Here is a 27,753-nt window from a genome sequence, read left to right on the forward strand (position 1 = left end):
TTGTCGGCCAGCTTGCCGGCGATTTTAACACACATTGCCGAGACAATTGTTAATGTTCAATAGCTCCAGTTGGCGGCAGAAATGCGGTTACCACTTTTTACTCTCTTTTTACGAGTATTTCTACGGACATGAAGCCGAAGCTGGATCTGAAGCTGAAACTGAAGCATTTGCCATTGAAAGTAAAATCGATGGCATATCCCAGATTCACTTTCGATGCTTTATGATTGAGAATACTTGAATCTGGTATTGGAATCATCAAGTTGAACCGTAAAGCTCATGAGCTAAACGAGGGTCGTCTTCGGGCCGCAACTCTCTCGGCTGGTTTTCTCTCTTTTCTTCTCAGGCCGTCGTCTTCGTTTTGGCCAACTTGACGCCTGCAGACGGTTTCAAGTTTCAGTTACAATTCGGCAGCGACTCGGCTTGGTTGCTCTTCCAACGACTGCTCCGCGCGTGCCACTCCGTGATTATACCGTTATCCTGATTCGCGTCCAAGGATAATTGCCAGAAAATAAGTGGGTGCAGTGCATCATTGAATTTGATTTTGTATTTTCATATTTTTCGCGTGTGCTGATTTTATAAAATTTTAATTTTTTAGCAGCCGAATTCAAGGAACTCCGGATTACAATAAACATCCTGTCGCGATGAGAACTCTGCCATTGCTGGTAAGTGGATGGTTTATTTAGGGGCAAAACCCCAAAATAAAGTGGAAAATTATGTAACCATATGGGTTCGTTAATCTTAAAATTCGAGGTGTTGATGCTTTGCTTGACCTGCGGCCTGTGCACTCCAGCTGGCGACCTTTTCCCCATCATTGACATTGACAAATTGTGTCATTACATGGCGGGCCAGAAAACGAAGCCCTAGAGCTTGCTCTGGAGCGAAGTAAGCCAAGTGTAAATTGCCTTCCGGACTGGCTGGCTGCCTGCGACTCTGACACTTCAACTTGGCACTTGTTACGCGAAGAAATGTCGGCATATCTCATGGATCTGATCCGTATCCATGAGATGCGCATGGCACATGTGTGTGCTCCGTCTGCAAATAGTCTCATTGTTTTCCCGAACCTTGTTAGCATTACCATGGATTTGCACATTTCTTTGGATAAACAAATACCCGAGTTATTGAACAAATTTCAGGGCCTATCTTTTTTGTAGGATAAGGGATTTTTTGATTGGTTTAAGGAATTAGATCTTGGGTACCAAATTGAATAAAACCAAGCAAAGCTCATTACCCTAATCATTATTCAACTTCAGACATTGAAATCACCAGAAAATCAATTATTTTTCATCAGAAAAATCCAATTTTCCCCCCTTCCCCAGTACAACCCATTATTTACACAATCACATCCCTTTTGCAATATCAAATCACATGCAATCAGCCACCTGCTGTAGAATTGCTGGAGGGGCTAGCTGGTTGTCAGAGAGCTCATTTAACATCTTCATCTGCATCATCAACAAAATCAACATGAAACCCCAAGCACATCTGGAACTGTCCTCCTTTCAATCTCTGCCTTTGTATCTGTATCTTTTTTTTATACCCATACTCATACTCGTATTCGTATTCGCCTTCGTCGCCTTTCAAAACCATCTCGGAGCCAAATGGCCATCAGATTTTGGCTTTTGCAAAACCTAACCAGAGATGACTCTAAACTTTTGCAGCCGAAAAATCCCCTTGATGATCATTAGCGATTGCTATTTGGATCATGAAATAATGGGATGTGTGTGTAACCTTTACAAAAGCCATACACAAGTGACTTCGTTTATTGAACTTCTATTGCAATTGGGCAAGTAAATAAATGCCAAAGAGTAAAAAGTTTGGCCCAGAAAATCATTATTTCAATTGTTAAGGAAATCATTTCACGGCTAATTTTCGAGCACATGAAAATGAAAGAAAGAAAATGCTGATTGTCATGTAGCATATTTGTTTTGGGGCAAGAAGAATAGCTAGGTTGGCTATTTGGCTAGCTATTTTGACTTTCTGTGGCCGGGGCTTTTGACCAGCGGCTATTCACGACACCTGCTTTTGGCTCGTCGTAGTAGTATTTCCCCAAATAGGCCGAGGTTGAGCATATTTTAATATGCTGCACGCATGCAAACTGGCCATTTGGGTGCTTGGAGTGTAGAAAGTTGATTGGATTTATTTCGTCTTCTTTGGGACTTTGGATTCGAATTTGGATTTATTATGAATTTCGGAGTGCAGCCCTGCGATGTTGTATTTTATCGAGAAGGAATGCACCTTTCACTTCCAGTTCAATTATTTCCTTGCCGGGATCGAAATCGAGAGATGCGCTGACTGCTGCTGTCCAGCCACCGAAAACCCCGAAAACAACAAAATATATAAATACGAGGAAAAAAAGGAAAACTTTTGCAATTGAAGACGAGTTGTTAGCAGCCAGTTTTTTGGTTGGCCAAATGTGAATGTACCATCCGCCAGATCCACGATGAGGTTGCTACTGCGGCGACACACGAAATTCATATTTTGGAATGCGGTTTTCGACCGCAGACAATTTCTGTGTTCGACTCACAATTACAGCAAGTATCCGCAGTGGTCAGTGGTCATCCGCGGAGGATATTTATTTAATTAAATGTTGCCCAAGTGGCCGGCTTCTCTCTGAATGCACTGACTACACGCATTCCCATCCTCCGCGTCCCCCTGATTATTAATGATGATTTGAAATTGTTCGGATGTCGTTTAGCTAGTCTACTAATTTGTGGCGTTAACATGTTAGGCGCTTTTAATTATCCCCCAAAAAAAAATACAAAAAAAAACATTTCACTGGCGATGAGAAGGCAAAAGAGAGCATTGCGTAACGGTCGTGAATGCGGCCAGAGTTCATCGTGGTTCCGGCTGGGCTATTTGTGTAAATATTTTGTGGCTATCAGCAGCTAGAGTCTCGACCCGATCTGTTTAATTTATGCATGTCTTCTCTTCCAGGGGTTACCGATTGTTTATTTGATTTTTATTTATTTTATGCAACGACCTTGCTGATCGCTTAGGTTAAGTAATTAAAAGTGAGCCATAAAAACAGGCAAGACGACCTGCCACTGACCGCCCTCAACAGAAATTGGTTAGTTAATTTGGGATTGTATCATTTGATTGGTTTTTGCAGCCCATTCCATCTTTGGTGGCTGCTAAATTAGGATTTAACTTTCGTTTGGTGGCACGAGTTCGTTGCCTAAGTCTTTTGTTTCTGCTGACGTTTTCGCCTCCTTTCGGTGGCAATATTTGCGCTATCCAATTGTTTTGTTGCCACTCGGTGGCAAACATGGGCAGTGCCTGGTCATTCGTGTCTTACCAGCTAATTTGCTTGATTTGTCGTCGTTTGCATAACTCGTTAGTGTTGCTTTTTTTGTTGCATTTGTCACATACGCAATGTTTGTTCGATTGCATTTCAATTCACTCATTACTGAGTAATTTGCAATTGACACATTGCAAAGATTGTAAAGATTGCAAACAGCAACTAGATATGTATTTGCATAAATTATGCTGCCAAAGTGAAATGCTGGCTGCAAGAAGTTGGTCAAATTACAATTGAGACCCGCGGTTGTCACAATTGCTGGCGCTCTTATTCGAATGAGGAAAAGCCTGCAATCAATTCGAGAGCTCGCCCATTTGTAGTCGAGATCCCTTGGAGTGGTCGGACAACTTTTACATTTGTTCGGCATGCAACGGATTCCAAAGTGTGCACAGCCTCATCTCCCATCGTTTGCCAGTAGTGCCCATTATGCAGATCAGCTTTGCTGGCGGGGCTCACGCACAGGTCCAACCCGCCGCTGTTCAGATTCAGCCCAGAGATACTTCCCACACCCGCTGAGCACGCACGGAACTCCAAAAGTTGCCACTTGTCGGCAGGTGGACCTTCTTCATCCGCCAAGCTTTCTCGGGGCCAATCCATGTCACGTTGGGGCTCTATATACACACGGAAAAAAGTAATAGCTATGTTTTGGGGCAAAGTTGTCATTTATTTTATATTCCTATAAGATTTTTTATCTTGTTCGTAAACTTACAAATTTATAGCACCATTATATGATAGATTTCCTTAATTAAACCAGTTTTTATTAGGTTGTTATGGAAATCTTGTATTTCTTTAGTTTCTTCTAAACAAAAACTTTGCATAAAAATAAAATATTTGTATAGAATATATCAAAATATAGTTTATAAAATAAATGTTAGCTTTACAAGGCTTTTGTATATAAATTAATTTTCAGTTTAAATACAATGGCACTCTGTTATTTTTTTTGTTGTGTACTTTTAACCCGCCACAGTCGCAGAAGCAGCATAAAAACACTTTCATTTTTCATCTCATTTAATAATTCATCATATTTTTCACCTTTTGTTTCTCTTAGCCGTCATCGTTTTGGCGTTATCTGAACTGAAATGAAGTGAGGCACCCCCCCGCCGAAAGTGTTTATGGCCTGGTCCACATTTTCCCGGGTGGCGGCGGTGTGTCGCTTACTTCCGTTTTCGTTGGCGGCGGTGTATGCCACTTCTAAAAAACACAATGACGGCGGAATGAAAACGATAAATGTTTTATTTTCGTACATGGCTCTTTTTTTTTTACACCATTTAACTCGGCTGAGCGAATCGAGACGCTGTGCTCGCACGCCAAGTTTGTCGCTTGAGTCTTTCGTTTGTTTTCGCAAGTCGCACATTTTCTACACCTCAATTTGAGCTCGGCACTTCCTTTCTTCATTCCTGCCGGCTGTCTGACTGGGTATCTGGCTGGTTGCGGTACAGTTATTCCATTTGGACAGCTGTCTCGATCTCCATGGCTTATGCAACCAGGGCCTGGGATTTAATTATAAGGATTTACCCGATTGTTGGCAATTTTGCGCGAAAACGAAACGCGAAAGTGACGCATTATTTACATCCGCTTCAGTTTATTTCTTTCAGCTTTTTTCTTTTAGGAAATGATGTCACTTACGGTTATATACGTTGTTTTATGTGTGGGCTGTCCCAGTGTTCTCAATGCTGGCATATCATTTCTGTGGACATTAAAGTTGTCTGCAACCTTTGCATAATGTTATGCGATGACTGACGTTTACCATCCACTCGGCTAATTGGCCTGCAGACAAGTTGCGATTCTTAACTAAACTTCTCACAGAGATGACTTTCATGTTGGTGGCCAGAATTAGCAGTACATAGTGCCGTGTCAGAGGAGTATCTGCAATCTACTCCCATGACAGAGGCAGGCCAAACAATGGCAGATCATCTGGCACATATCATAACTGTTCATCATCAAGTGCATATGATTGCATGATTGCAGTTAGCCGGGTTGTTTTTTTGTCTAGGCCGGGTTGTCTGGGCCTGGTTATGATGTGCTTGTGCCAGTTGCAGTCGAAAAAATAAACACAATTTACATGAGAACCGCTCCGGACAATTTGTCAGTTGCACTTACCCGACTAGTTTCATTCATCCAGCAGATTTCACTTGGCAAATCGTTGGACACCAAAAAGCGAAAAACCAACCGCAAAAACGTGCCGCTTGTAAACAGGCAGTTGTAGCTGCCACTCTCGGCTCACTTAGCCACATGCCACAAGTTGTTAGTCCTGCGGTCAGCTTGTTAGCTTCAAGCCGGTGCCGCTGCCGATGCTGGAGATGGCGCTGGTTTATCGCAATGACTTCTATGACCATCCCCCAACAAAAACATTTACAACATTTAGGACATTACACAACAGCAGCAGTTAGCATCAGGAGAGTGGTCAGCACAGCACCCAGACTGGACTTGATTTACACCTGCCCACTAAATGCTTGCCAAAAGATTTCTGTCAGGTTGTCTGGCTGTCTTCTTCACTTTATTAATGAATATTTCGGTTGCATAATTCTCTGTTTTGGCCAAATGGAGGAAAACTGTTGCCGGCTGACATCAGATTTATTGGCTTGTAAACATTTTCGTTATGTTAATGTGCGAGTTCAGCTGTCGAGTATTTTTGGGGCTCTGGCTTCAGCTCGAGATGAGATGATTTTTGATGGTTTTTTACTCAGCAACTCAGTAACTTTCTCCCATTGTTAGCATCTTTCTTTTCATGAACTGCTTTTGGCTGTTCGCGCTGTCGATGGTGCTGTTGATTTGATTATTTCTTTTGGTTTTTTTTTTCGGTTACCATATATACATTTTGTTTTTCATTTTTCAGTTTTTGTTTCCTTTATGGAGTGTGTTTGGCTTTGTTTTGGCAAATCTTTGACATTTACTCATTGTATGTGGTCAGCGGAGTGTGTGAGCTTTCTTTGGGGGATCGACTACTGGACAAACACACTCGAGTCTTGAGTCTCGAGTCTGGAGTCGCACTGGGCATAGCCAAAGGGTTAGGTCAGTTCATCTAACTGGTCACCGGTATGGTAATGTGACAGTTTCTTTGGGAAGTCACTATTGAATAATCGCATTGTTTGTGTGGGTTTTGATTAGCATATAGTAAATATTATGTGGCTCACAAAGGTTATGGCATAACCTCCTCCCCCCAAAAAACGAAATTAAGCCGAAAAAAGTGAGTGTATCGCAGTGACATCACTACGCCGACCAACCGACTGCAGTCTGCACATCATAATTGCAATTAAAAATAGTGTCATTAAGCTGTCAAAATGCGTGTTGAAAAAAACGAGTATAAAATGTGAAAACAATGCGAACACAAAAGGAACTCAGACAGTAGGGCTGTCCCAAGAGCTGTCAAAACACGGTCTCACCAGCTTCCGTTTTGACATGACACTGGGCGGGATATGCTGGTACATGGATGAGGCCCAAAAACAATGCCTTGTAGATGCCATAATCAGCTAACACTACCGTGAGATACGCCACCGATGCCGATCGACAGACAGAAAATGATATATACACTGAAATATATACAACTGGGTGTTTATTTTCAATAAAAGTGTGAAAAATATATTCTCTTTATTAAAAAGAGGTTTTAATATTCGTATTCTTTTACAATTAAAAGTACTTTTAATCATTTCTTAAACATTTTTCAAAGGCCCCGTAAACAATAAACAAATTGCTGTTTTCTTTCTGTGTCTTATAGTGGGTTAACTCTCATTGTCGGTCGAGTGTGTATTATTTTCACTTCACTTTCGGCTAAAGCCATCAAAATGTGTTATATTCGTACGCGTACTCTTTATTATATAGATACAAATCAAATGTCAAGCGCGCCCACACACTCCGCCCATTCATCTGACATTTGCAGTCCAGGTGCAGTTTTGGAAAGTTTGAAAAGAAAAATTGAAGAGTCGCGCTGTGAAACAGAATTGAGTTTTCCATTTCTGTAGCTTTTGGCATTTTTGCGTGGGCGTGGCCCAGAAACTGGCTCACTGGTGAGACTTCGGTGCTATTCGGGGCCGGTCAATTGAAATTCGTCGCCGCACTTCATGGCAACTTTCACGGCTAAACAAAAGCAACAAAATATAAAGGCTGTGCTGTGTACTGCTTTTTCCGCCAAGCAACTGGTGATGATTCAATGCCATAGCAATTCCCTGATTAACCATATCGCAAATCGAGTCGGAAACGAAATGCTTGACTTGAGGTCGAGCCTTGCCTTTAACACATCACGCTGGCGGTGTGTCAATTCTGCGGTCGACATCTCAATCTCCAGCCTCTCCATATTTTCATCCCAATCTCCGGCTCCGTCTCGTTAGCCATCTCAGCCGCAACTTGACATTGACCCAATGCAAAACCGAAATAGACAAAAACACGTCCACCATTTGTTGGGCTAATTTGTTGGTGCTGTTTGCGTTTATTGCGTTTTTAATTCGCCTTTTTTGGCATTCACCAATTTGCTCGGCCATCTTCTATTTCGACCGGGTAAAAGTATGTTTTTGGATGCGGTCTCTTGTCGGGGTCTCGACCTTGTCGCCTCTAAACAAAAAATAAATATCAATTAAAATATTTGTTTACAGGAATCACGGTGTAACTTTTATCTCCAAGATTTACGGCATCTTTCAGATTTTCAAATTTTTTCGTTAGAGTTTTAACAGCTTCCCGACAAAAAATTAATTTCGCTTTCAAGGCAGATCTTTATCTTCTTACCCGTATGACCTAATCAAATTTAATCCGAGTTCCACGAATTTTTAATTAAATTATTTTTGGTTTTTGTTTGCTTTTTGTCAGTTGCACTAACACAAAACTTTCTTTTCAATTTGCAGTTGGCGCTGACGCTGCTGGCCATAGGAGTGGTGGCAGCTTCATCCTCCACGACCAGCACCACCACCACGGCGAAACCAAAGACCGAGGAAAAGTCCAAAGTTGAGGCCGAGAAGCCGACCAAAGAGCCAACTTCGACAACCAAAGCTACGCGACAGTCCAAGGCCTTGAAGCCGGGCGATAATCGTGGCAAGAGGACTTTGTACGATTTCGGAAATGCCGGCTATTTGTATCCCGAAGTGGCCAGTCGGAGGACTGGCTATGTCGACAACACGGCAGGCTATTATCCCCAAACCGGCTTCTACAATGGACAAAATGCCATTGGTAACTACAAGTGCATACATTTAGAAAACAAATTTTAAAAAATCCTTACCTTTCAGGTCAATACTCAAATAACTTTGGACCATCGTATGCCCCGTACCCTCAGTACTTGGAAGCCCCCGAGCCCATCATTGAGATCATCATCAAGGATGCAAATGAAACTCTGGCCGAGGAGCCGGCCCAGCCCATTGTCACCAAGAAAAAAAAGAAGAAGGAGAAGGTCCACGTTTTCTACGTCAACTACAAAAAGGATCAGAACAACAAGTTGCACCTGGAATCGCCCATCGCCTCGTTGAATAACGATGACAACGAAGAGGAGGAGGAAGAGGAGGAGGAGGTGATCCAGTACGCGGCTACTCCACTGCCCCCCGTCAAGTCCACCACGCTGAGGACCATTATTCACCCGGACTCTGAAAAGTTCCACAGCAACTCGGGCATTCACGTGTCCTTTGGAGCGGAGAACAAACATCAAACCGGGCACATTCTGGAGGAGCACGATGCCGAGAGTATCCAGCGACAAGTGGTGGCTCTTCCACCATCGGTGAGCAACACCCGTGCGGACTACGGGAGGGAAAGCAATTTTGCTCGGGGATCCGGCCCTTCTGCGAATCACTTGTTCGGAAACTACCAGCAGTCGGGCATCAACTATCAACACCAGCAACATCAGCAGCAACTGCCGGTCCAGCATAGCAACAACTACTTCAGGCCACCGCAGGCTCTGGTTGGTCCTCCGCCCAGTTACCCCAAGCCAGCAGGGCAGCAACAAGTGCAACAACTGCAACAACCGCAGCAGCAGCGTCCTAGCATCACTCAGCAACAGTTGCCGTCTACTTCATCGCAGACGATTTTCAACAAGTTGGTGCAACAGTCTCAGTACTACATAAACCACAATCAGCAGTACCAGCAACATCAGCAGTCGCATCAGCAGTCACATCAGCAGCAACCACACCAGCAGTCCCATCTGCAGCAGCCACACCAGCAACAGCAGCAGCAGCAACAGGCACCTCAGCAACAGCAATACCAGAAGCCACCCAACAAGCAAGTCCAGGTGCCATTCTTCCCAACTATTCCGCCAAAGAGTATCACTCCAGCGCCATACCAGCCCGTTAAGTTCAGGCCCACACCTGCCCCGGCTGCCCAGGTCAAGCCTCTGCCACTGCCCGTAAAACTGGATAACGTCAACTACCAGCAACAGCAACAGAAGCAACTGTATCAGCCGCAGCAGCAACAGAAGCTGCCACAGCAGCAGCAATCTTATCAGTTCGTGCGTCAGCCCCAGTTCGTGCAACAGCCCCAGTTTGTGGTACGTTCGCCAACTCCCCCACCAGAATACTACTCGCAACAGAAGCAGCAACCGCAACAGCAACATCAGTTGCAGCAGCAGCAACACCACCAAAGCAGCCTCAGCTATTTCGACATCAAGCCGTCCAAGGAAACCGAGCTGTTGAAGTCTATTCCCAAGTTCGAGCAACACATCACCGAGACGGTGCACAATCCTGTCCAGAATTCCCCCCTGCCTCAGCAGCAATACCAGCAGCAGCAACAGCACCAGCAATTCGCCTACAGCAGCACTCGCAATGAAGTGATCCATGATGTGCCCGCCCCCAACTTGGGTCCCACGGTGTCGGGACACTACATAACCGCTAGCTCTCCATCCGGAAACCAGCAGCAACAGTCTCACTTCTCCAGCTTCCCCAGCGAGGCTTCGCCCCAGCCTCCCGTCTATGCCGAGTCCACCCATGGTCAGAAGGTGATGGTGGTGACCCCGGTGCCCCCCTCGGCCAACTATGTGACCTACAGCCAGTACAATCAGGCCCCGAACGAGCATGTTGTCCACGTGAATGCCCAGCCAGCCGCCGCCGCTCTCCAGGCTCAGGCCAGCACCAACTTCGCCCAACAGCCAAGGCAACCAGCTGTCTCCCAGATTAGTGCCACTTCCACGGACAACTCGCCATTCAGTGTGTCCACCTTCCATTCGGATGTCTTCAAGGAACTCGAGCAGCGCCATCAGAAGGATCAGCCCAAGTTGCCAGCAGCTCCCAAAGCCGCTCCCATTCCGGTTGCTGCCCCCACCACCACTCCTGCCTCAGCTCCAAATGGAAAAGCCTCCCAGACCCTGCTCCAACTGCCTGACGAAGTTCCCGATGATCTGCGCCAGCAACTGTTCTCCTCCGGAATCCTCAACAACGCCGACATTTCCATCCTGGACTACGACAAGCAGGGAGACATTGCTTTGGAGAATCTGCCAGCCGAGCACTTGCAACACTTTTACGGAGCCGGAGGTGGTGCCCAGATTGCCGAGACTAATAAGGTCCTGACCGTAGTCAAGCCCAATGGCGACAAGGTGGCCCTCAGCGAGAAGCAACTGGACAGAGTTAAGCAGACTAACTCGCTGCCCCAGAAGCAGAACCTCGACGTTAAGGTGGTGCGATTTGATGCTGGCCAGGAGCAGAGTGTCAGTGACAAGTACCTGCGTACAGATGCCACTGTGGTAACTCCCGTGGATCTGGCCGAGCGCCAGCAGTACAACCGTTACCTTCCCCTGAAGATCAATGGTGCCCAATTCCCGATCCCCGACAGCGAGGAGCTCCAAGGCAAGCGGATTGTAAGCGTAGTGGTCCTGGCTCCGGTGGAGGCACAAGCTCCAGCATCCGGCAGCAGCGAGGCGAGGAGTGCGTCGGACGTTAGCAGGGAAGTGAAGTTCCTTGGCGGTGAGCTCATCAAAACGCTGGTGAAGAAGCCCACCAAGGAGAACTTCAAGCGCTGGCTGGAGAAGGAGGCGCGCACGGATCTGGAGTTGCAGTCCGTTGTGCTGCTGGTGGCCAAGTAAGTATAGCCTCCTTGAAGGGAAACCCCTACTAACTAACCGATTTTCCATCTTCCAGATCCAGCGATTCATCCGCCGAGCAGGAGATCTTCATGTACGATATTGGAACGGGAAGCATCAATCGCCTGAATGGCGAACTCTCTAGCACGTTTGTCAACGTGGCCGAGGAGAATGCCAGCACCGAGGATCTGGAGCACGCTGCCACCTTGGACCCCAGTTCGCTGGAGTCCATGATGCATCTGCGCCGCAGATAGAGATCGATTACGAGTCGAGCCGCCGAAGTCCACATCAAAATGCCATTTAGCTTCTCAACTAGACATTGATCATTGTGCGCCCCTGAAAGTCCTTATTATCCTTATTATTTACATAAAGTCCTTCTAGTTTTTTTTCTCCAACTTTATTCTATCCTCAGGTTGCACAATTTCCACAAAAACAAAAGAACACGTTCACGTTGATCACGGCATTGCATCCAATCCTCTCGTAGTATTTCCATTTTGTAAATATTCTATGCTGATGTTACAATTATAGTTATTTAAGTTAATTTACGTAAAAATATTAAAATAAAAATGAAAATTCAACAAAAGTCTTTGGAACTGTATTATGGCAGGAGTCAGAGAGAGATTGTATGTTACATAAACATATAATTATTACAAATTATAAGAAGAATTATTATAAGAACCTGAAACCTTCTTACCTAAAAGGTTTGAGAACATCTTTAGACTGTTTTAGAAATCTTTGAACATCTTTATAAAAACGTGTATTCATTAATTTTATTAGTCAAGAATCAAGGAAGATTTTCGCATCTTTAAATTCCAGGGAACTTTTAATACTTGTTCGATCGACTAATGTTATACCTTCCATATCTTGGACCTTCCAGAACTATCAATTTCAATCGATATATAAAGTCTGACCAAAATTTTGGAACATTTTCGAGGGGTAACATCATAGTTTCGGCCAAAAATGGGTCACAAATGTCCCTTTTCATTTTTACGATAACGTGGCCAAGATGGGTTTTTTCGTCTATAAATTTCATGGAATTAGTCATAACTCGGGTAATACTTATCCGACGAGTGTTGTACTTTTCCGATCTTAGATAATCGAGAACTTTCAATTTTAACCAAAATCTATCTTACTAAAATTTGACACAATTTTTGAAAATTTTTTAATAGAGGTAACATCATTATTTTGGCCAAAAATGGGTAAAAAGTTTTGTTTTCTGGTTTGACGATATTTTGATAAAGATTTAAGGAGATTATAGCCCTGATTCAGCCCTGAATTCCTTTTCGGAATCTGATGGAAAATACCTTGAATACCTTGAATAAAAAGTGACAGAAACACAGTACATTACAATATTTTTTTATTTTTCTTGTAATTATATTTATATTTTAATTATACTAATACAAATGTATTGCAATATATTGCTTAGTTATTGGCCCTACTATAACATCAAATGAAGTCTGCCATGTAGAAACGATGTATGATGTAAAAAGCAAACTAGTACCAATAACAGACAAGTTTACAGGCGGCGCCACTGTGCATGTAAGTATTACAATGTAAGAGTGGTGTAAGGAATATGTAAAGCGGTATTTAGGGGAAGTACACAATATTTAATGTTATTCTAACCATTTTTATAGCTAATTTTTAGTAATTTTTAATTCAAGAACGTTCTAGAATGTTGACGTTCTTGAACTTGTTTCTGGTTGGACAAATAACTTCTTGGCACATGCGCAGATATAATTTGTTTACAATTTCAGATCAGCCTCGATCGGCTCAGGTCGGCCCCTATATTTAGGCCAAGGTTAGCCGGTGGCCACCCCAGCCTCCGACTCCGACTCCACCTCCACCACCAATCGCCAATCTGTAAACAAGAAGAAGTTAAACGTGCAAAGCAGGACAAGATTTTGCAGCGCCCACAAATCACACGCATACGTGACCCAGCTATATAGTCATTATAGTTATCGGTCGACGTGACTAGAAGCTGGCTAAGAGCGCGAGAGAGTTGGCCCAAAGAGTTGGCAGTTCGTGCCTCAGCTGCGTGTCTTGGTTTCTCTTAAACTCCGCTCTGTGCTCAGTTGCCTGGCGAGTTGGGTAGATGGGTTTTTAGCTTTATCGTCGTTTTTGGGCATGGCTGGAACCACTCTCGGTAGGTGCAACAAGTCGCGGGCAGCGACTATAATTACATGCAGTTTATTTTTAGCTGCAACCACTACGCACAGTGGCAGCAACAACAACAACATCCATTGCCCCGGCAGCAACAATTACAACTGGAAACTCTGGCAACTAGCGACTTGCGAGTCGCGTAGACTGGCAAACAGCCAAATGCAGCGATAACAGCACAAAAAGTGCACCAGCACATACTCGTAAACCGAAAAAAAAAACACAACGCGAAGCCTGGTTTTTCATGTTGGCCATCCATCCACTAACCGTACATACCTACAATACCGGCTGAATTGGTGCTGTGCTCTGTTGCCAAGAGTGAGTAGTCAGAGATAGGAGGCGGCCAAATGGGGGAAAAGCGGCAAAAAGCGGGCCCGGTGGCAATCCGTTTTGAATGTTTGTTTGGCTTATGCAATGTGCGAGAGTTTTTCAATATTTTGTGGCCAGGGCGCGTTGGCCAGTTGAAAAATCTTTCAAACTGGCGGGAAAGTTGGAAAATCTTTGAGGGAATGCCAGCCAATACATAACTTAAGCTTGGGGGCACTAGCCATATTTTACAAAAATTTGTGTGTGTTTTTGGGTTGTAAAGAACTCCTACTTTGGATAGACAAACTGCAGTTATGCTTTAAGAAGCTTTAGTTTCTGGAAGATTTTATTCCCACAAATATTTCCAAGGATCATTTTCTCCATTAAATTTTTAATCAATTAACCACCTAAAAAAGAAAGCCCTGAACTCAAGCTTACATTCATGCATCTTCCTTGTTTGATTTTTAAATTTATGGGATCAACTGGGTCTTAACCCACTTTCCGAGCCCGAATGTGAATCAGTTGGCCTTGGCACCGCATCCTGTCATCTCGTCGGGCTTAAGGTAAACTCCAATTTGCCCCACACACACACACACTCGCAGTGTGGAGGAGCACCATGTGGCATGCATTCATCTCGTTCGGTTGAGATGTATTTTTCGTGCTCATCCCCTTTTGACACATGTTGTTTGAACTGCTTTCGATTTTTTCCCTCAGACGAACGAGCGTCTTTTTCTGTAATTTTCGTATTCTGTCTCCCATATATCCCCAAACGTCTTGTATTTTGTTTTCTGTTTTTTGCCTTTTGATTTTTTTTGCACACTTTGTTCTGCTCTGCATACCGACTTGACTCGTTTGAAAATTGGGTTACAGACCCCCAAAATCCCCATCACTCCTTTCCCCCCTAAATTCAAAAAAAAAAAAGAGACCACAAAAAAAAATATATATGGCACACGGGCAGCAATAACAACAACAACAACAAGAAAAAACCAGCCGTATGCAAAAATCCGTTTGACGGCGTAAGCTCCATGAGTCAGAGGAGCTGCACAGAATTGTTGCACTGATTGCTGCTGCTGTTGTTGTTTTTTGGGGCTTGTGTTGTTGTTGTTGGTTGATGAAGGAGAACCTCTTCTGCCACCCACACCTTCTCCTTTTTCCTTGACTATTCACGATTTCTCTTTCAGCTGCTTCCTTGGCTCGTGTCTTTTAGCCAGTCGGCCCGCTTTGTTAGTTGATTTGCAGCATTACAGTTGTTTTATGGCTCTTACACAGAAACCAAAAGTTGCATTCTTCACATGTACCAAAGCCAAAATAAATTTACACCAATCCGACTATGATTTTCTATAAAAAACTCATTTTAAGAATCTATGATTTTAATATTATAGAATTATGTACATAAAATACCTACATATGTATGTATGTAAAAAATAAGGTTCATGTTATTAGACTTCAGGTTTTAAATACATACATACATGTAGCTTATAAAGCTTAATTCTGATTTCTAAGAAATCGAATATAAGATTACTAATCATTAATCACTAGAGACAATATCAGACCCAGTTTTGATGAAATGACTATTCCAGGAGGCAATAAGATAGTTAACACTCTGAGAAATAATATAACCTTATCATATTTAAATTTCTTGTAGAAATTTCTTAAAAACTACATTTAATCTCCCACTTATCCATCCATTCTAACCAGTCAACCTACCATATTTGTTTCTGTGTAGACCATGGTTTTAAGCTTTAAGAGAGCCCCCACTCGGGCTCAGCTCTCTTGCTGGCTCACGGTTCCGTGATCGCCATCTATATGCCGAGACTCTCCGATCCGGGTAGCGCCTCTGCAGAGGCGTTAACGTAGCCCCCCAAGTCGAAGCTGCGCTCACTATATTCCGATCGGTCGTAGCAGCAGGCAGCAGGTTCGCAAGTTCGCAATTTCGCTGTTGGCGAGTTTCGAGCAGAAGCAGCAGAAGTCTGTCGCCGCCTGGCTCGGTTTTTCGGCTTTGAAAAAAGGGCGCGCGAGCGGATACGCTATATGGTACATGTATTTAATCGCGATATAACGGATCTTTTGCGAACTAGTTTTTAGAAGGCGACCAAGCCGACGTCGATTTTATTGCGAAATATTGCGCAACTAACCGTGTGTGAATCGTATGTTTATAACTGTTTTTGTGTGAGAGTCGCGCCGAGTGAAATTCAATATCAGAAACCACGATCAACGGCTCTAAAAGCCGTTTTAAAAATAAAACATCAAATAACTATCATAAAACCCACCTCCCCGAAAAAAAAAACCAGATAAAAATGGCGTCCTGCGTCAGCTGCGCCAGAAGTCAACAAAACCAACAAAAACACAAGCAGCCGCAGCGACGCAACTGCGGTGCCGGCGCCGGCGCTGGCAGCCATCATATTCTGCAGATTTACAGCGCGTGGGCGTGGATCACGCTCCTGGTGGCCAGCGCCGCCATCGTCCAGAGTGCAGCGGTCTCCTTTGGTTAGTTTCCAATAGGCCTGGGAAAATGCTCGTATTTTAATCAGTCCCCCAGTACATTGTGTGCAAACGGTGTGAACCCCACCAAGCTCCCCAATGGTGAAAGGGTGGGAGGATAGTGTGAAGGCGCCTCGGTAATTGCGGCGCCTGAAGAGTTCATTTCGCCATAATTGCGATATTTTGAGATTTACAGATTCGGGGAATCAGTTTCATGTATCAGACTCAAGACAAACATCCCCCCACAGACACACGAAACTTTCATTTCATTGTTCGGATGGACTTCTTGGGTGAATCAGTCTAGACTCTAGAGTATCTGGTAATAAGATCAAGTCTTTAAAACGAAACTTTCATTTTATTGCCAAAACTACAGACCAAGAGAAACTATATGATAAGATATGATCCGAAAACTGTTCATTATTTGTATTTTCACTGTAGCTGCCTAATCTTAACTCTTGTACGGGTAGCTTCTTTTTTAGTCATCCATTCCATTTTTGTCCATATTTGTAGAATATACTTCTATTATGAACCACTGTCATTTGTTGTGTGTGCTTTTAATATTATCACCGATTATTTGTTTCGGAAACCGGTTGTCTGGGACCCAACACTCGATCTTAACCGCATTTGACCCTCCGCCCCGTCCAACGTCGGACCATGTGCACATGGCTCCCTCCGACAATGATTTGGCTTTAATTTCAGCCGAAAAGCCATATTTGATTACCAATTCCCCAGGCATGACCCTCTAGGCCTTGTGCTTCTGATAAGCGTTAAGTTTGGTGACTCACTTAATGGATGAAAGCTATGGTTGGGGGCAGAAATTGCAATAAAAATTGAGAAAAGCGAGAAACCGTAAACACGTCACGCGGAAGTTTTTGCGGCAAGAAATTAAAAATAAAAAATAAAAAACAGAAACAAAAACAATGTAATGCAAATAAAAGAAAGAAAAAATAGCTATTTTTGTGAAACCTAAAACAGAAAAACTGAAAACACAATGCCGGGGGCGAGGGGGAGCTCAGAAAACAGAAACGACTCTGAAAACGCAACCCAACCGCCAGACGACCTCATTGCCGCCATTGAAATACAGTTATGGCCCAAACAAAGAGCCAGAATGGCAAGCTACACGATCTGAGACTGAGTCTGCGACGGAATCTGTTGCAACACAGCGGGTTAAAGCCGAGATCAAAGTACACCCGTCGAGGGCGAGTGGTCCACTGACATTTCAGAAGTCCAAACGAGAAGAGTTCAAGTACCCATTTACACAAAATTTGTTTAAAATCTTAAATCTAGAACTTGAAACCCCAACCCGAACATCCACGCGCTCAGCTTAAATTTGAATCCAAATCTATAAACGAATCTCGATTCGGGGATATTGTTTACGCTCGAAATACAATCACGTGGCGCGTCTTTTTTTTTGCAAATAAGAAACAAGCCTGGAGGGGGCGTCCGGATGGCGGAGTCGCTGTTTTGGACCCAAGAGCGTAGTGTTATTTATCCCCCCATAAACATCCATATGTACGCTTAGCCATAGCCCACTGTACGTATACATTTACATACATATCGCATGTGTATGTGCAAACTGGTTTGAAGCTCTGTTTTGCCGTTTCTGTTGTGGAATATCAAATAGAATTAACATATGTTGCCATCAGCAGCGGCCATCTGTGGCTTGTGGAGGAGCTCCACCTTTTATCTGCAGCTGTGAGCCAGAAAGCTCCTTGCTGTGCAACTCAAAGTCATCTGGGTTCAATTGGCAGCAATACCCCCAACCCCCAGCCGCATCCAAAAATTCCCCAATTCCCACACACACCCACCGGTTTTGCGAAACTCTCGCCTGTCGCTGAACTTTTTGCCAAAAAGATCAAGTGAGATGGAGACGGGAAATCGCTTAATTAAAATGCAAAAGAGATAGAATTGGAAACTGGATTTGTTTTAGAAACTTAAAATCCTGAAAATCTCTTTAAATCTGTTCTCGCGGGTGCGGATTTTTTTGTGCAATTATTTTCTGTGCAATTGTACTTTTGTGCCAAGCGCTGAAATGGGGCTTTGATTTATGTATGCGGCCATTAGAAGTCATGTTCAACTGGCTTCCACGCCACTCTGACTGCTTGGCCAGTTAAGCAGCAACAGTTGCCGTTAGGTCTGGTCTGGCTATGTGTTGCACGCAACAGCAGCAGCAGCAGCAGGAATAGTAGCAACATCAGCAGAATCAAGAACCGCAGCAGCTGTAGCAACAAACGGCGAGTTCCTTGCCTGAATTCTTGTTTATAGTACAATTTATTTATTTTGTCGTTCTTTAGCTGGGCAAACAGACAAATGACAACGACAACGACAACTACAACCACAGAGAGGCGGCAGCAGCAACAACAACACAGAGAAGCCGCAGCAACAACATGATGACACATTCGCTTGACCTATTAGGAAAATTGGCCAACGGGAAATGTGGCTCGCTGTCCGCACGTACATGGCTGGGAGGGAGGCAGGCCAGGAATGGAAAAGTGGGTGGCTGGGGCTGGGTGGAGCGGGAAAGGTGCGAGGCCAGAGAAAGAGACGGTGACAGAGACACTAGAAAAGAGATGGCGACAGGGAGAGGAGGGACAAGCACTTAACCCTTGCCATTCTGACTTTGATAGTTGACCCAATTTCAGCAGCAGCTACACAAATGAAAAAATAAAGCAAATAGAATGATTTGTGCCCCCAAAGCAGGAGATGTAATGCTCTGAAAATCTCTTATTTAAATAATACTATATGCCATTTATGATCTTGAGGCAACTTTTATTTATAAATGCATCATTATTCCTTAAGTTTCCTTTTGCCAAGCTTATGAATTATTGATTTCTGGAATTGCAAGAGCAAGTTTCAAGTTCAGTTAAGGGTTTATAGTTTTTCCCAAGTTAAGAACAGAATAACAAACTGCATCTCCAGATTATTTTATAGATTTGCTTCCAGGAGACACCAAAGAAAATGCTCTACAAAAAACTTAAAAATACTACATATGTATATACTTATAAGAGCCCTCCAGTCAAGGTAGATGTATGCTTCCATTTAAATATAAAACTTTTTAGTGGTATATTGGATGAATAATACCTGAAATGGATAAGAGTATTACAAACTGCACTTTCAGACTGTGTTTTTGTTTGTTTCTGTTTGTGCCTCGAGTGGCGTTCACTCGGCTATGTGTGTTTCCACTGTGTATGTGCGAGTGTTGTGTAATTTTTAACAACAACTTTTTTTCGAGTGTCTCTCCATCGTGCGCTTTTACTGTTCCCTCCGCTCCAGGGCTTTGTAGCAAGTCCCCTCCCATCCCCTCCCCACCCCTCGTGGCAGGCAGCCGGGCGTAATTATGACGAGTGAGCAGAATCCGCAGCAGCATCCAACATCCAGCATCCAGCACCCGAGAATCCAACATTCATCCATCCATCCAACATGCAACACGCGTCCGCATCGCGTGGCAGCCACAGAATTTATTATGCCCAGTTGCCACTCAAAAAAAAAAAAGAAAAGCCCTCAAACTGCTTGACAATCTCTGCACGAGCAGTTGCAGTTCGCTCTTGGCCAAGTTCCGTTTTTGTCTAAATCTGAATCTAAGTCTAAACAACAACTCGAAACTGGCCCACTCGACTGCTGGGTACTGGGTACTGGGGACTGGCTTTGTAGATAGGGCTGTTCGTATAACAACTTGTGGATCGGCATTGACTACGCATTTTAATGTGCCCTTTTCAAATGGAAGTGGCTTGACCTACACACAGATACACACTAAGCCACGAAAAGATACACATCGCGAGATATTGGCAGATAAGTAGACATACTATACAACAGTTTTCTGTAAATTGTTTGCCCTGTTTGTCTAGCTTTGTTCGCTGGTCTGTTTGCTATTTGTGTTTAGATGTGGACTCGTGAGTCTCCGACCTGACCTTGCTTAAACGAACATGTTGGATATCAGTCGGGCTTAGACTGACTCTCAATTCTAGCTACTTAACTTTCCCCTGGTAAGCGTTCTGCTTTCCCGAAACAAAAATTAAAAACCTTAAATTCACGGTTCTGCTCTGAAAACGAAGACAAATTATTAACGGCATGTTTAGTGAAAAAAAAAATTGGGTGTAACTGGTGTAGAGCCCTTTCTTTCTTGCCCGCTTGGCTGGTTAACCCCGAATCGTAAACCCATTTCTATGGGGGAACTCCCCTTTGGCCCTAATGTTTTCCCGACTAGCCCGACCGATCCCAAGTCGGCAAGCATTAATTCAAATGTTGGATTTATGTGTGCATTTAACTGCGAATGGCCAAGAGTGTGTGTGTGTTTGTGCTTTTAACCCAATTAGCAATGACGCTTTACGGCTCTCTGTTGGCCGTCAAATAAGCCTTAATCATTACTTAACTGTGTGGCAGCCATTGTGCGACAGTGCTAATGGCTTTTCATTCTCCAACAATTGCAACTAATTAAAGATTTTGTAGCTGGTTGTAACTGAACCCATTGATCGCATAAGTGAATGCCTGCAATTTGTTCGAAAATATTCAGAAAAGTAAGCCCGAAGCTCGACCCACTGATCCCAATAAACGAATTACAAAGTGGAAAATGAAATGCTTCTGTTTGTGACTAAATTCTTATTTAAATTTAATATAACAATTTTCAGTAATAACTCTCATTAAGGGAAAATGAATACAAAATATAGCTCCCCATTGAACAACTCAATCGGCTTGAATAAATATGTTATAATTGCCATTTTAAACTGTCGAAAGAGTGTCATTAACCCGATTGTAATTGAGTCTTTACTGTCGTTTTGGCCAAAAGCGATGATTGAAACTCCAGCAGCAGCAGCAGCAGCCAGTCAGCACGTGTGGGCCAGACCTGGCCGATCCACTTGGCTATTAATGTCAAGTTCGAAATGAGAATTAGCTGGTAAATTGCACCCCATACGAACGCATGGGGAGTAAATGCAAATTGTTTTTACATGGGCAGGCGAATAAAATTTTTAATAGTTCGCAAATGCTGTGTGGCAATTGCCATTGCCCAGCAAGAAGAGCGGGGGTGGCTGAATAATAACAAATACAGGGACTGTTGCAACAGCCCACAGTAATAATATAATAATAGTATGTATACGTATATGTGGTGCAGTCACTGACCCAGAATATGGATGGAAATATGGTTGTGGGGATAAGTTTCTGTGGCATACAATGCAAAAGTAGTTTTCCTACACGAACTCAGCAGCAGACAGCTATAATGTGCCTGCACTTGTATTTGTATTTTATTAATTGAAGTACTTAATAGTGGTTGTGTGATTCTTTAACCTTTGAGGCGCAAAGTTCGAGAGCGAGTGCAAAATAATTGAACAAAGAGGCCCGAGCTTGAGCCCCTCTACTTTGGCCACTTGCCTTCGGTGTTTGTATAGGTTTCTGTTTCTGTAGTCATTCAATTATCGCACTAGAGAATCCATTCACATTAATTGAATTTCGGTTTCATCAGCGATGAAATTTAGAGCGACCAAATAAAAACAAACAAGTGCATGAATTGGAAACAAATATTGTGAACGCGATAAACACCTTTCGGCGCCAACCAAACCATCCATCCATCCATCAATCCATTTTCATTCCAATTCACACAAAATTCTCTATTTTTAGAGTTGTCACAGAGTGAAGTTTTTTATTTGCCCCCGAGTTATTTATTGATTGACAACTTCTGCGGATTTCATCTGCATTCGACTGGGAAGGGGGCTAGCTTGGTTGAGTTATGGCTATGATGGATTCCGCATACAAATGGCCATCCGTCAGATACCCCTCTTTTCGGCGTAGAAATTAACAGATCGCTGTAAATTCGTATTCAAGGCGTCGTGTCTGCTCCACTAACCGAACTCTGACTTGTCTCTTTCAGGAGGTCTGCTGCCACATCCGACTTTCAAGCCACTGTGCAGTGCCCAGCACGAGCAGTTCATCGAGAGCGATGGAAAAGAATCTAGTCTCATCATCGAGCTGAAGCCGGGCTCCTATGGCATGGAGCACGCCTCCTGCTCCCGCATCCTAAGCGCTCCTCAGAACTACGGGTTCATAGTGCGTCTGATTTTGCCCAAGTTGCGGCTCAATCAGCCGTCGGAAGCTGCCACCACCAGTCCGCCCACCAATATAATGGCCGCCTCCAATACGAACTCCTCGAAACTCCGTCGGACAGCCAAGTCGGGCGGAGTTACAGAGGCCACTGCACCTTTGGAGCGTCTGAACTCAACATCCCAAGGATCCAGGGTGCTGGGACGGACCTGCCCGTTGAATATTGTAAGTACTAAACTGATGTCCAGATTAAAATATTGAAATTAAAACCAGACCCTGTAGAGGTTCATTATTTAAAACCATCTCCCTGCCGGTTTAATGTTTCCTCTTTTTCAGTGTAATTGTCGATAGGTGATTAGTGCTAGGTTGCCATTTTCTGCACCTTCCGGTCGAATTATAGACCCACCATTATATATATCTGCGAGTTTCTTTTATCTCGATCACCTGCTTGAATATGCCACTTGGCTGCCACTGGCTAGCTGGTATCTGCGCATGCGCGGCATTCAAGTGTGAGAATCTCAACCGAAAAGTTCAAAAGTCTGAACTCATAAATACATGGCCAGTATATTTCCACAATTAAGAATGCTCCTACACCTGAATTATGACTTCATCGTTCATCAAATTTGTCGTATTATTATATCATTCGTGGAGTGTGCCTTTAATTTATGCCGTGAAATTGAGAATTTTCGTTTTCGATTTCATTGTCGAATAGATTAAGTTTGTAGGCTGCAGCATTACAGGCTTATTGGATATCTATCTGTGCCGGTGGGTTATGAAACTACATATAATTTAACGCTTGACATTGTTACTTTTTTGTGGCTTTCCTATGAGACAGTTTGACATCTGAAATTGTCTCCAATTACCCGCCGACTGTCTCACGCTCGACGGGCGAAAAATGTTTGCCAAAGCGTAATTCGTCAGCTGATCATTGACATTGTCAAGGTGTTCTCGATTAAACAAGAAACTTTCCATTAAACTCTACCCATGTGCTACTGTTCATGGACATTGACATTCAGTCGGGTGGAAATATTTCACTTTCCGTCAAAGACAAACTCTGGAAATCCCACAGTTTCCTATTCAAAACTGGAGTGTAAATACAGATGGGGGGGAAATCGTAGTGTTCAAAGTGTGTGGTGTTAAATAAAATTGTAAACTTTCAGTTTTTTGTGACTAAGAAGTCTTGAGAAGTATCACTATTATAGCGCGAAGTGCTTACCATCACACCCATCCCATCCCATTTGCATAAGCGAGCCAGTTAGAGCCATGTGGCTGGGCCTCTTTTCATATTTGAAACACGTTTGTCTCATTTGGCCAGGGAAGCGAAACGCAACAAATGTAGAAGACTAGCAGCCGTAATACTATCAGCTAGCAGCTACACCAATTGCAGCAACACTTTCGGTTGGCAATGCGAGGCGTAGCCATAAATTTGTCGGCTTGGACTGACAGACTGCCGGACTCACTCACTGGCTGCCTGGCTGGCTGACTGGCTGACAGCTAGCGTCGCCATAAAAGTAAACTATGCTTCTGAAAACCATAGGATTCGCGAACGGGTATGGTGATGGGGGTATGAGATTGGGGAACTGGGGTAACTCGGGGGATAGGCAACCACGTTTGCATGTCAAGTACAGAGCTCTTCTTTGTTCTGTCGACGGTGAGAAGTGCAAATTGATGCGTCGCATCGCATAATTACAGAATTTTCTTCCTTCTAATGAGAAGACTAGAAAATCTGGTAAATACTGCGATGCACTGCACAATAATGATTGTTTTTATTCTATAAAGAACTGGTTTACCTGATGATGTTGTTGTTCCACCTGGCGACACACCTCTACTAATTGTTGTTTACCAAGAACGCGACGAGCTTACATCGGGGACCACCTAGTTGGCCCGAGTTATTGAACTTGAGCACAAAGCGACCTGTACCCCCCGGTATCTATAGCTTTGTAGAATCCATAGCTTATCAAGCGGATTGTTCACTCCGCACGTGACGCAACCAAAAAAAAACCAGAGAATCTGGCCAGATATTAATGGATATATTTTTTTTATATACACAGGCAGCTCGTAGTTCTCGTTTCTGGCGTGGCTTTCACAGGTTTTTGTTTCGTATTTTTCCAGCGTAAATATTTAATTTTGCATTATGTGTGTTTGCCTCTGTCGTGGATTCGCAGTTTTGATCGCTGATTGCCGGGCACAGATCGTTGTTTTGAACTCAGCCATTCATGTCACGTCCGTATATTAATCGCGTGGGCGTGGCCGAGAAGGCGATCTTTTAGCGTTTTGGCAGTTCGATCGTGTAAACTGTTTGCTCGCACGTTGGGCTTACGCACTTAGACACGCTTTTAGCCAACACCCCCTAATTATAAGATTCTATTTGCGATTCTATAATTAATATTGTATATTTATGGCCAACAGTTTAGCTCTTTGGACCCACATACTGCACAGTGGAAGGTTGATCCCTGCCAGCTGGAGGATACCGCCTCGGAGATGGAGGATCCAGTGCGTCTCTTTCACGGCCGCGTCAGGATCGTCTGGGAGCATGGCCTCCACTCTCTGCGCTCCAAGCTGATGGTCACTGTGCTGGGAAAGGGCGAGCAGTGCAAGGATGGCACCAAGCACCAGTGCCTAAGGATCGGGTGAGCTTTACAATCCTTACCTGACCTAGTCCAAGACTAACTCTAACTTCCTGCAGGGATGAGCCCCTCCTGTGCATCTCCAAGGAGCTGGCCTGTGACGGCATCAGGCACTGTCCGTACAGCAACGAGTACGACAGCGATGAGGACTACGAGCTGTGCTCGAAACAGCATCGCCCTGGAGTTGGCAACCTGCCAGCCGGGCTGGAGTCGGATCTGTTCGAGCAGTTCGCCCTTGAAGTATTTCGCAATCTGTTCGCCAACGATGCGCCCTCGGGCCCGGAGGAACAGCCCGCGCGTAATGGCAGTAATGGAGCTGTTGATAACTCCACGGCGGTTACATCGACGACAACCCTGCGCAAAGTGCACACCAAAGATATGAAGAAGCCCGGCGGCGACGGGTCGCCCAATTCCATTGGCCCCAGCTTTACGACGGCGGCGGACGGGGAGTCCTCCCAAAAGCCAGATAATGAGACTGTTGATGTGGGCGGAACCGGAGCCGGAAGCGGCTTCACACGTCGCAATTCGACCCGTTCCGGCGTGCACTCGGACCTGTCCAAGTACGGGCCCTGGGGCTACCTGATGCTGGGAATGCTCCTGTGCGGCGGAGCCCTGCTCATCTGCGGCCTCTGGGGTATGTTGCATTGCTCGCTAGTCTAGTCCAAGTAAGGCACAGTCATTGAAATCGTTCTCTTGTCGCACATATCACAAAAAACCGAAACTATGACTCCTGTGCTATGACCGTGTCTAACTTTCCGCTCGCTGATGCTAAAATTTCACTATCCTATATCCTGTAAACCTTGTAATCCCTCAATCCCGCTATCCCCTCTAGTTGTCTGTTGTCGCTTGAGCTCTCACATTGAAACCATCCGTTCCCTTGCAGCCTCCGCGTCGCAGCATGCGGTGAACAACGAGCGGGAGGCGGCGCTGGCCGCTGCCAATGGAGCCGGAGGTGGAGGCCTGGACCAGCTGGGCGCCACCTCGCCGCCCAACTACGAGGAGCTGGACCCGCCGCCGGCCTACTCGGTGCTCTTCCCCAACCAGAAGGCGGCCAGCAGCAACACGTTGAACTTGGATGCCGCGGCGGCCAGCACGACAACAGCTGCCGCAGCAGCCGCCGCAGCCACTGCAGCAGCCGCAGCCTTGGCCGGAGCTACTGCCCTGCCACAAGGAGCTGGTCCTGTGGAGCAGCCACACCCACACCCGCAACAAAGCCCACACCCGCAGGAACAGCCAACGAACTAGCTTGTAAGCCTGACAAGAAGGTGTCGCACCTGAAAAAAATATCTTTAAGACCAAAAAAAAAAAAAGAAAAGCAAAAAAAAAACATCTCTTTGACTGACTCTGATCACTAACCATACAGCATATAGACAACCCATTTCATACAACGAAAATGGACGCGAAAATTTCTTGCTACAGGCCCCAGCAGGCCCCAGAGCGGATTTCTTACGCTCTCTTACGCTCATCGTTCGTTCATCTTACGCTCATTCTCGCATTAAATGTTTTCTGTTTCTCAGTCTCTAAACGGAGCGCGATGAAGAAGGTTGGCCTGCGCTTCGGTTGATCTTTGTATGTATGCGTGTCACACATTCACATACATGGGTGTATGTGTGCGTGCGATTTCGTTTCGAAGCCAGCGCACAAAATTTTGATTTTTCTTACTTTTAAGGCTTGCTACCCTAACAAAATTCGGGTATTCGTTATTTGATGAAATGACGAAAGAAATTATATTATTTTGTATATTATATTTTTTTATTATTTCAGCATACATTTTTAATTTATTTAGGAATAAGATTAAGTGTTAGTAGTAAAATGTTTTCTGTATATATATTTTTACGAATCATTAAAAATCAATATACTGAGAAAGTGTCAGAGTATATTTCGGTCGGAGTCACTTAAAGCGCCGTTTGCTTTTAAGTTTTTGTTGTTCTGCAAGAGGCTTGTGCATGCCTACTCTAACGATGGAATGATTTTTAGGGGAGGGTGAAGACGGGTGAAGAATTAAATTACTTTTTAAAGTTATTATATATAAGGAAATATATATAAGGAAATTATTAAATTAACGACAATAATTTAATTAAATCTCACAATAACCCAAAATATAATAACAAGTGCCTGAAAAATTGTAAACAAAAAAGGTAAACAAGTCCATCAGCTGTTTTCGTGTCTTCACCCTCCCCTAAAAATCATTCCATCGTTAGAGTAGGCATGCACAAGCCTCTTGCAGAACAACAAAAACTTAAAAGCAATCGGCGCTTTAAGTGACTCCGACCGAAATATACTCTGACACTTTCTCAGTATATTGATTTTTAATGATTCGTAAAAATATATATACAGAAAACATTTTACTACTAACACTTAATCTTATTCCTAAATAAATTAAAAATGTATGCTGAAATAATAAAAAAAAATAAAATAAAAAATAATATAATTTCTTTCGTCATTTCATCAAATAACGAATACCCGAATTTTGTTAGGGTAGCAAGCCTTAAAAGTAAGAAAAATCAAAATTTTGTGCGCTGGCTTCGAAACGAAATCGCACGCACACATACACCCATGTATGTGAATGTGTGACACGCATACATACAAAGATCAACCGAAGCGCAGGCCAACCTTCTTCATCGCGCTCCGTTTAGAGACTGAGAAACAGAAAACATTTATTGCGAGAATGAGCGTAAGATGAACGAACGATGAGCGTAAGAGAGCGTAAGAAATCCGCTCTGGGGCCTGCTGGGGCCTGTCGCAAGAAATTTTCGCGTCCATTTTCGTTGTATGAAATGGGTTGTCTATATGCTGTATGGTTAGTGCTCTGATGCAATTAGCTTAAAACCAATTTAGTGATAGCCCTAAGATGTGACTCTCTATATGTATGTGTTAAA

At 43.9% G+C, this 27,753-nt stretch overlaps 2 protein-coding genes across 3 annotated transcripts; both read left to right on the forward strand.

The window, feature by feature from the left end:
* Positions 1–398: 398 nt before the first annotated feature.
* Positions 399–11,759, forward strand: LOC108133258 (uncharacterized). 2 transcript variants are annotated; one of them, XM_017253110.3, is made up of 5 exons: positions 399–512; positions 596–662; positions 8,128–8,449; positions 8,506–11,272; positions 11,332–11,759. In XM_017253110.3, the coding sequence occupies exons 2-5, from the start codon at positions 642–644 to the stop codon at positions 11,525–11,527; spliced, it is 3,306 nt and encodes a 1,101-aa protein (XP_017108599.2). In that variant the 5' UTR covers positions 399–512; positions 596–641; the 3' UTR covers positions 11,528–11,759. The 2 variants fall into 2 exon arrangements, with proteins under 2 accessions (XP_017108599.2, XP_017108600.2); XM_017253111.3 differs by having other exon boundaries at positions 599–662.
* Positions 11,760–15,609: 3,850 nt separating this feature from the next.
* On the forward strand, positions 15,610–26,222 carry LOC108133189 (uncharacterized). Its single transcript, XM_017253009.3, has 5 exons — positions 15,610–16,223; positions 22,078–22,472; positions 24,657–24,877; positions 24,934–25,508; positions 25,758–26,222. The coding sequence occupies exons 1-5, from the start codon at positions 16,034–16,036 to the stop codon at positions 26,117–26,119; spliced, it is 1,743 nt and encodes a 580-aa protein (XP_017108498.2). The 5' UTR covers positions 15,610–16,033; the 3' UTR covers positions 26,120–26,222.
* The last annotated feature ends 1,531 nt before the right edge of the window (positions 26,223–27,753 follow it).

This window comes from Drosophila bipectinata, chromosome 2R (genome assembly GCF_030179905.1).
Source record: "Drosophila bipectinata strain 14024-0381.07 chromosome 2R, DbipHiC1v2, whole genome shotgun sequence".
Classification (NCBI taxonomy): domain Eukaryota; kingdom Metazoa; phylum Arthropoda; class Insecta; order Diptera; family Drosophilidae; genus Drosophila; species Drosophila bipectinata.